This window comes from Geospiza fortis, unplaced genomic scaffold (genome assembly GCF_000277835.1).
Source record: "Geospiza fortis unplaced genomic scaffold, GeoFor_1.0 scaffold54, whole genome shotgun sequence".
Classification (NCBI taxonomy): Eukaryota; Metazoa; Chordata; class Aves; order Passeriformes; family Thraupidae; genus Geospiza; species Geospiza fortis.
The window spans coordinates 15,907,476-15,916,965 of record NW_005054301.1 but is presented as its reverse complement, the minus strand read 5'-3'; the positions used below and the strand labels follow the sequence as shown (position 1 = coordinate 15,916,965).

The 9,490-nt window shown below is 40.3% G+C and overlaps 1 protein-coding gene across 2 annotated transcripts in view; it reads left to right on the top strand.

The window, feature by feature from the left end:
• PLEKHH1 (pleckstrin homology, MyTH4 and FERM domain containing H1) overlaps positions 1–9,490 on the top strand; it is a 45,584-nt gene that overhangs the window by 24,777 nt on the left and 11,317 nt on the right. For both annotated transcript variants that reach the window (XR_004082861.1, XM_031065898.1), the window contains exons 14-21: positions 832–912; positions 1,814–1,993; positions 2,115–2,223; positions 3,094–3,206; positions 3,878–4,054; positions 4,878–4,975; positions 7,491–7,668; positions 8,085–8,240. Coding sequence is in view for 1 of the 2 variants with exons in the window: in XM_031065898.1 (XP_030921758.1) it covers positions 832–912; positions 1,814–1,993; positions 2,115–2,223; positions 3,094–3,206; positions 3,878–4,054; positions 4,878–4,975; positions 7,491–7,668; positions 8,085–8,240 (1,092 nt within the window). In the remaining variant the exon portion in view is untranslated. The remainder of the gene's footprint in view (positions 1–831; positions 913–1,813; positions 1,994–2,114; positions 2,224–3,093; positions 3,207–3,877; positions 4,055–4,877; positions 4,976–7,490; positions 7,669–8,084; positions 8,241–9,490) is intronic.

Here is a 9,490-nt window from a genome sequence, read left to right as displayed (position 1 = left end):
GGGAAAGAAGGAAAAATGGCTGTAGATTTCTGTATTTCAGAGTGAATCCTTTATATAAGTGATAAAGGTTGGGACAAACAAGGCTACTGAAAGGTACTGACTGACAAGTAGTAAGTAATAACAAATATCTAGCTTATGTATGCTTTTCTTCAGCGGAATTCACAGCATGTCACAGTAGAAAAAATCAACGCTGTTGAGTGTCACATTTAGTTGATCTTTAAGTTGGTGATATAGGAGAGTTTAAGAAATTGCTTGTCTGGTTCTAAGTTAGCACTTAGTTCTGTCATAATAGTCTGTAGGTACATTAGTACAAAGTACAATGGCAGAAAATTCTTATTCTTTATATAATCTCCATTGATCAGTTTGACATTGCAAGTTACTGTGAATATTTTAATGTAATTATTGTCAGGTTCTAAGACGGCTAAAGACAACCTGTATCTGAAGGTTATTCATCTGCAGTAGAAAACAGCTGTCTAGACTATAGTTTGACTGGTCTTTTCTTGCTGAGATGAGCTGATTTGTTTTTATAATCTTTAAAAGGTCATCCTTAATATTGTATTTCAGTATACAGAAGTTAAAAGTTATTATGAATGAGTAAAAAACTTCACAAAATCTTAGACCCATTCTCATAGCACTCATGTCCCATGTTCTTGGGTGGGATGTACTTGCCTGTTGTTGGAAGGGGTGTTTTGAGAGGAGCTTATATTAGCATAAAACAAAAAATATATGCAAAGTATTAAGGGAGAGTTGAATTGAAAGTTGAAGTCCTAGCAAGTCATTCTGGCAATACTGCTGATAATAAAAGCATGGATGTGTTTGTCCTCCTTACAGGTCAAGCACGGTCACTCTAAGCTGGTCTGGTGTGCACTGATTGGAAAAACTTTCTACTACTATCGAAATCATGAAGATAAGGTAATTCCTTTTTCTACTTTTATTCCCAGACTCTCCTTTCCCATTTCTTTTGAAGCTTTCTTCACTGTTACTGCTTCTGTCTCAGGTCTCTTTCTTGGTGGTACTTCTCTTCCAACAGCACCTGTTCCACAAAGAGAATCAATATTTCCCTGATTTTATTTTTTTAAGCTTAAATGACAGCAGACTTAAAAGGCTAGTGATTGCTCTTTCTCAGATCACTCTACATCTTGTTCCTCACTTGCTTCATTTAATCTTGTGTAGCCTTCTGAGCAGACTTTTATACAGCAGCTGATAGATCCCACATTATCATCATGAAAACAGATAGCATCAACATTCTGGAAAGAGGGTGGTAATCACTGTAATGTGCTTCCATTTCTGGACATCTTGCCCAATAGTCCATTACTTTGCCTTGGTGACATCAAACCCCAAGTTTTAGAATATTAAAAAGTAGTGTGACTCATATTTTGGATTAACCTCCAGAGTTAGCACAGCAGATATCTTCTTTTTTGTCTGAATCTAACTAATTATGAAATTTTCAAAGTATTTCTTTTCCAGTAGCAAGCAGAAAGTCTAACCAGGGTCAGAAAACAGTGGCTCAAGATCCTAAGCAACTGACCCGCAAGTGCAATGGAAAGAAAGCAGTATCTTATGGGAAAAAAATAATTTTATTTGCATTGGCTCATTCTAACCTATAGATGCTCTCCCAAGAAAAATAAAATTAGTGATACACTTTGTAAGCACCTAATGAAAGAAGAGATTCTTTAGAAGTGCAAGATTACATTAGCTAAACATTGAATTATTTATTCCTTCCATTTTACAGAACTGTCAGCATTTTACCAGTGCTCCCAGTCCATATTGGGAGATGAGTTACATTTATCTAATGTGCTTCTGCTCCTCATAGTGTCCTTTAGGACATCTGCCTCTGCGTGAGTCCAAGGTGGAAGAGGTAGACCGTTCCTGTGACTCTGATGAAGATTATGAAACTACTGGTGGAGGACTTCTCTCATCCCACTGTACATTGGTGATTCACCCACAGGACCAGAGTCCCACATATTTACTTATCCGCACCAAACAGGAGAAGGTATAAAAAGCAGTCTTTTTTTGGAGAGCAAGAGTCTTTTGGTAAATGGGCCATAAAGGCTTAACCTGTTTGTAGAAAACAGGCCTGAATTGACCCCTCCTGTTCTCATCCTTATGCCTAGAACACCTGGCTGTACCATCTGACTGTTGCAGCTGGTAGCAGTAATGCCACAGTGGGCACATCTTATGAACAACTCATTGGAAAACTATTGGATGCAGAGGGAGACCCTAGTAAGTAAGCACCACAAACTCTTCCATAGTAGCAAAGCATAAGGAAGAATAACTTCAATTCCCAGTTTAATAGTCAAAGGTGAGGGAAGGGGATTCTCAGTAGTACATGATATGGTCTCTTGTTCTCAGACAAGTCCATCACATTGTCACATCATTGATCAAAGCCTCTGAAATGTCTGTAACAGTAATTCAAATTAAAATAAAGAACTGGTGCTTTAATTTTTTTCCTGTCTTTGTTGGTCATGATTTTCCTTTCCAGGAAATCTTGACCATACAAACATGTGCTCTTTTCTTTAAATACACTCAAACACATTTACGCTCCCAGCTGTTTCTCTGTCTGCACATATAAACCTTTACACATATATCCATCCTAATCTTTGATACCTGCTCATGCATTTATGTTTATGCACCATGTTCTCAAATATGAATTAACATTTGCATTCATACTTAAAACTCTTTTCTTGAACTCCCACATATTCTGGACCCATACATGAACCTTGCTTCCTGTTGAATAGTGACTTACACTGAAAAAGACCCCCATTGCAGGCAGCTGCCCTGGCAGGGTTTGTGTCTCTGGTTTGAACACACACCTGAGCAGCTTCTCACCAGAATCCAGCTGACAGGAAGCTCTGATGTAGCAGGACTGAGGATACCAGTACTTTTTTCTGCTGATGACTAATGCTGCTGGCGACTCCTTATCCGTGGTGGGCTTTGCTGAAATCAGTGAAGTGTCGCCAAAGATATTGTGGCCTAGTGCAGTGCTGCTTCCTCCAGTGCTTTGCCATCTCAGGAAGGCTCCTTGTCAACATGGACACTGTTCTCTCTCTCCTGTTTCTGACACTGCCCGTTTTTGCCCATCTGCTACCTCAGATTCTCCTCTGTGGAAGCATCCTATGTTGTGCTACAGTAAAGATGGGTTGCACACATCCCTCACTACTCTGCCATCAGAGGCTCTACAGACTGAAGCCCTGAAACTTTTTAAGGTATTTAAAGAGACATTGCATGGTTTTTAGTTATTTTGCTATGTTGATGGGGCAGTAACATTGTTTGGTCATGTTGTGCAACATTTATTATCACTGTGGGTTGCTTTAGACAGGCTTGCTGGTTCATTTAATTACAAGAGAACTGTTGGATTTTAAGTGTCATTCATTCTTTGGAGATTTAACTTCTCTTGTGCAGAATCTGGGCGTAGGAGTAATGCTCCCCACAGACTTTATGCTTCAAAGTTAGCTTTGTCCTTCTTTTTCCTCTCCAATGGTTGGATTGAAGGAAACAGAAACAATTCATTGGCAAACTCAGTTGTCTCAGTAAGACCAGTGGTGAAGCCGCTGGAGATGCACTCTCCAAGTATGAGGAATGAGACTGGACAGTGTGAACAAGGTAAAACACAGGCATGGAAGGCAGGAAGAACATTTCCCCCTCAATTCTTTTGCTGACTTGTAAGTTCCTTAGACTGGGGGAGGTTGAGTAAATTTTCTAGTTGCCATAACTAAGGAAGGAGGAATAGGAATTAAGTATTGACTCTCTTCCCTCCTCTCAAGGTTATTTATTAACTGTCTGTAAGTTAATAAATACATCTGGTGAACCTGGCCTGGAAAGTACCAGAGAAAAGTTGCTGTATTTGTGGCATTGACTAACTTCTACCCTTTCACAGTCCTGTCAGCTGTTCATCAACGTTCCTGTGGAGGCATCCTCTATTGATTACCATGTGTCACTTGCCCAGACAGCACTGCAGGTGTGCTTGACACATACTGAGCTGCAGAATGAAATTTACTGTCAGCTTGTTAAACAGACCACCTGCCGACAACCCCAGAACCACTCAGTCATTCAGGTCAGTTCCTCTTTATTTAGTGCCACTCTGCAAAAACTTTCCATTTAATCCCATGGTTTTAGTTAGTAGGTATCAGACTGGTTCTCCTAAAATACTGTTTATGCTAAAGATGTGCTGGAGGAAAGAGAATCTCAGCACTGATCTGCAGAGAAGAACACGAAGAATATAATTACTTGAAAAATAGATTTTAGTTTAAATGTAACTGTTTACCACTTGCAAATAGTCTATTTAGATCATAATCAGAATCAAAGTTCATAGCTTATGTTGTCTTGCTATAACTGTGATATGGTATTCATTTTGTTTTGCATTTTAGATAATCAACAGCATACAAGTCAGGAATGTTACTATTAAACATGAAATCTGAATCTTGCACTGTAATTGTTGGGTAAATAAATGAATAAGTTACAGCATGAATGTAAATACTCAATTACAATATTCCCAGCTCAAATGAGACATTAAAATCAGGTTGAATAATAATGGATCTAACTTGAAATAAAATTTCCCAGTGCTTTTTTGGATGTGATTTTCTGTTACATAGTATTAATTTAAGTCTTAATTGTTGACTCAGTTGTAGCTGCACTAAAATTTTCAGAAGTCAAATGTTCAGAAGTAGCCAATGATATAGAGCTCTTCTCAGAGTCCAGACTGAGATACTGAAGAGCAGTCTGACCATTACTGCCTCTGAAACATCTTGAACTACACATCCAGAAAGGGTCACTCCAAAAAGCACTGGTCACTGGCCATCATTTTGGCTGTAGTAGTCTGCGAAAGACAACAGGTAAGAAGTACAGAACAAGAGTGATTTCCAGTTTTGTGTTCACAGTGCTGGCAGCTCCTGGCTTTATGTGCTCCTCTATTTCTGCCTCAACATCACTTCCTCTGGTACATCAAACAGCACTTGCAGCGACATGCAGACCCCAGGTAAGGACTGCAACAGTTTTCATTCTGCTCAGCTGGCTGTCTCTTGCACCCCTTGCAGATAAAGAGGCGAGCAATTCTGGAACACACACCTACAAATATATATGGAGAGGGAGGTCAGAAGGTTCCCAGTAGTATAAAGCTGTGCCCCTTCAGCCGTTCACATTAATATGTCATTTAGATGAAGCTAGTTCACTGAGTGACCTATACTAGCAGAAGAACTTTTTGTAGATATAACTGGAGCTATGTTGGGAAGTTTTTGCTTATGCAGCTACTTTCTTTTATTGACAGATAGACAAACCAAAGTAATTACTTGGAATGAATTATTCATATCGTAGGTAATTACATTCTGTTGTCAGGTTAGCAGGCAAAGTGACAGAACAAAAGAGGCATAAAACATCTGAGAGAACTGTAAAAAGTTAGGAAAAATGAACAAACCTGAAACATGTGCTAGTACTGTTTTCTCTTACTCCTTTGGTGTGTAGCTATGGTAACAGCAAGAAGTTGTTCTCCATTGTTCATGCTGTGCTCTTTGTTTGTTTCCATGGTGATCTGGTCTTCAGTGTATCTCACTGTGTCCTTAGCAGGGAGGTCAGAGCCAGAGATGTCTAGTTGTCTGTTGCAAAAATACACTGTTTTAAGACAAAAGTAAAAGAATAAAAGTAAAAAATCCTTTCAAACAAGTATTCATATTCAATTAATAAGCCTAAATCTGCCATTGAACTTAAGCTAAAAGTCTCCTGACACTGCAAAGGAAATGTGTACTCCTATAAAGTATTTAATTTTCTTAACTGTTGCCTCATATTTGCTATTTCTTCTCAAAAGCAAAAATACAGGTATTGGGCACTCCACAGTGTTCAGGTTCTCTTTCCTTTTGCTGAGACAACATGTTAGGGATCTTTTGTCTAGTACTAGGAACCATCTCTTCAAACTTGTGCATTATCAGCTCCCAGACAGGCCCATTCAACCCAGTAGTGGAGCTGCTCTGCTGTTGAAGACTGTTGAATTTCATAAGGATTTGCTGGGCTGTGTGAAACTGATTTATTATTGTCAGCTTCAAGCTCTACGATGCTGATGATCTGCCCAAAAGCACCTTTGTGAACAAATATATGCCAAGCGGAAACAAAGAGGAAATGTATTTATATGATCCAGCTGTGAAACAATTATTAGGGCTAGACAAAACCCAGAAATTACATTAAAAAGGGCCTATGTTCACCTGTAATTTAGTTTAGATTTGGAGCAGTTGCTAAATGGGATTTAGCATAGCTCCTTCTCCCTAGCTCTAGGAATTCTTACCTCTCTTTGGATGGAGTAGATACAGCTGTTTCTTGACCAGTTAAGTAGATATAGTTCCCTGTTTCACACAGCAAGCAAGACACTAGAATGTTTACACTGCATAATGCCTATGGTCTAGATCTGTTCTAGGTATTAAAAGATCTTAATTAGAAGAATTATAGATCTAAATTATAAGTATTGTTTTTGTGAAAGGTGATCTCAGCATACATATCCAGTCTCTAAGAGAGGAAGAAAAGTGGGACAGAGTTCTAATGAGAAGTCACAGGGCTCAGGAGCATCAGGAAACCAGATATAACAGCTTCTTGATGAAGCAAGATTATCTATCTGAATATTGTCCGAGTTCATTACTGGGGAGGTGAGAAATATATTGCTACAGTGAAAAGCCAGAACTCCTGACTTCCACATTGCTTGTACAGATTTAACTGGAGATTTAATCATGTACTGAGCTCCTGAAGGCGTCTTGAGTGGAATTATTTTCCCCTGGAAAGTGATAGCACAGTTACTAATCCATACAAATCCTTCAATTTCAGAACTTACTGAGTATATACGTTCCTAACATTTTTGTGCAAGGTGCAGTTGACCATTCTTGCTTGACTTTGGAGACACATCTTTTAGATGCTGTTCAACGGAGCACTCTCTTCAGTAGATAGTAAACTGATCATCTTCGAACTGTCTCTATCCTGTATTGAGCTGTCAACAAATCTAAGTGTGCTTGGAATCTGTCAATTCTCTTGGTTGGCAGATAGGGTTAATGGAAACCTACAATTTGTACAACTATGTAAATTAATAAACACAGTTTGTTATGCATTAGTCTCACAGGATTATACAACTCAACATTTACCAGGACTTGACATGATAGTAAGTAAATTCCACTGGCATGACAGCAAGTTTGAGGGTGAATTGATCTTGCCTTGACAGATACTACGATGGCAACAGGGTACAGAAGAGGGTATGTGTCCAGTCCACATAGAAGCAGGGAATACTCTTGTGTTTCCTAGAGAGTCCATTGTCTGCCTTAGTTTTACAGATCCTTGGATCTCAGATTTGTGTTGTAGCTTTTCACTTGAGCTGTTAGTCTGTGGAGATGAACAATGGATCTGCATAGAGGTATATCTTTGCTGGAGCAAAAGCCTGAGGGAGCAATGCATTGCCATGGTATGGGAAATTGAAGAGGACATGGCACTTGGAGCATGTTTGTGGTTCTCTCCCCCTCTTTGCCTAGGAGTGAGATAGGCAAGTATGCCATCTACTGCCAGAGATCAGTAGACCGCACGGTGCAGGCTGGAGAGCGGGAAGCCAAGCCCTCACGGATGGAGATCGTGTCCATCCTGCTGAGAAATCCCTACCACCACTCCCTCCCCTTCAGCATCCCAGTGCACTTCATGAATGGGACGTACCAGGTGAGCCACCACAGCTGCCTTTCTGCTGGGCACTGGAGGACTGCACCATAACCTGCCTCGTTCATGTGGGTGGGTGGCACCATGGTATTTATATACATATCTCCAGTATACATACTGGGAGATAAACACTGCTTCACCTCCTTGCTGCTTTAGCTGATTTCCCAAGAAAGTGAAAGGAATTCACCCCTAGCTCTACAGATCTTAGGAAGAAAAGGTAGCTGAGAAAAAGGGAGAGATGTTGGAAGTGTCTCAATACGGGAAAGAATGTGATATGAAGGGAGACAATACACAGGTGTTGTCACTGGAGATGGCAGTTAACCCTGAGATGCTAATCCATATGAAACCACCTTCATTAGTTGTGATACCAGCCAGTAGTCACAGTCCTTGTATCCTCAGTTAAGTTCTCTTCATTGCAGGTTGTAGGTTTTGATGGTTCCTCAACTGTTGATGAATTCATCCAGAGACTGAACCAGGAAACAGGAATGAGGAAGCCATCCCATATGGGATTTTCTCTGTTCACAGATGATCCTTCTGGCAGGAATTTGGAACATTGTTTGCCTGGCAATATGAAGGTATTTATTTTTCGCCTCTGCTACCTTTAGTACGCATCTTTGAAGGACTGCCAAATGATTAATAAATCTTTCTTAATAAATTAAGATCAAATAAGCTTGGGTATTGTCTATCTAGATTCATATTCTCAGATGAGATATTAATTCCTGCGCTTGGGTCACAACAATCCCATGCAGTCCTACAGGCTGAGGGAATAGTGGATGGAAAGCTGCTGAGAGGAAAAGGACCTGAGCATCTTGGTCAGCAGCCATCTGAACATGATCTAGCAGTGTGCCCAGGTGGCCAAGAAGGCCAATGACATCCTGGCCTGTAGCAGTGTGGCCAGCAGGAGCAGGGAAGGGACTGTCTCCCTGTACTCAGCACTGGTTTTAGGCCCCTCACAATAAGAAAGGCATTGAGGTGCTGGAGCAGATCCAGAGAAGGGCAGCAAAGCTGGTGAAGGTCTGGAGAGTCTGATGAGGAGCAGCTGAAGGAGCAGATGTTCTTTAGCCTGGAGAAAAGGAGGCTCAGGGAGATCTTATTGCTCTCTACAGCTGCCTGAAGTGAGGCTGTAGCCAGGTGGGAGTCGGTTTCTTCTCCCAAGTAACAAACGACAGGACAAGAGGAAGCAGCCCAGAGTTGCTCCAGGAGAGGTTTAGACTGCCTATTAGGCAAAATTACTTTGCTGAAAAAGTTTCTCAAGCATTGGAACAGGCTGCCCAGGGAAGTGGTGGAGTCACTGCCCCAGAGGTATTTAAAAGACCTGTAGATGTGTCACTTGGGGATATGGTTTAGTGGTAGACTTGGCCGTGCTGGTTTGATGATTAGGCTTGCTGATCTTAAAGGTCTTTTTCAAACTAAATGATTCTATAATTAGCTAACCTAATCTAATATAGTTCTTAACAGAAAGATCTATTTAGTAGGTGATAAATTGGTCAATTTTTAAAAAGCCTATTCTCTACTCAAATTTTAGCACATATTAAAGTTTCATTTGTCTTCACTACAAAATTGAAACATGCTAACCAGCATGATCAGATATCACAACTGACATCAAATGTGACACTCCTAATTGAGACAAAATTGTTAGGCTGTGAATCTTTTGGCATGTCTGTATAAATTCCATCTGTTGGATTATGAAGTATCTCCTTGCTGTCTCCAGATAACTCAGGTTTTCATTGTTGATAAGTGTACAGAGGGGAGAAAGCTCTACTGAGTACGGCTTCCCTGTAAGAAAGAGGGTGGTAGGGGAGAAAGCTCTACCGAGTAAGGCGCT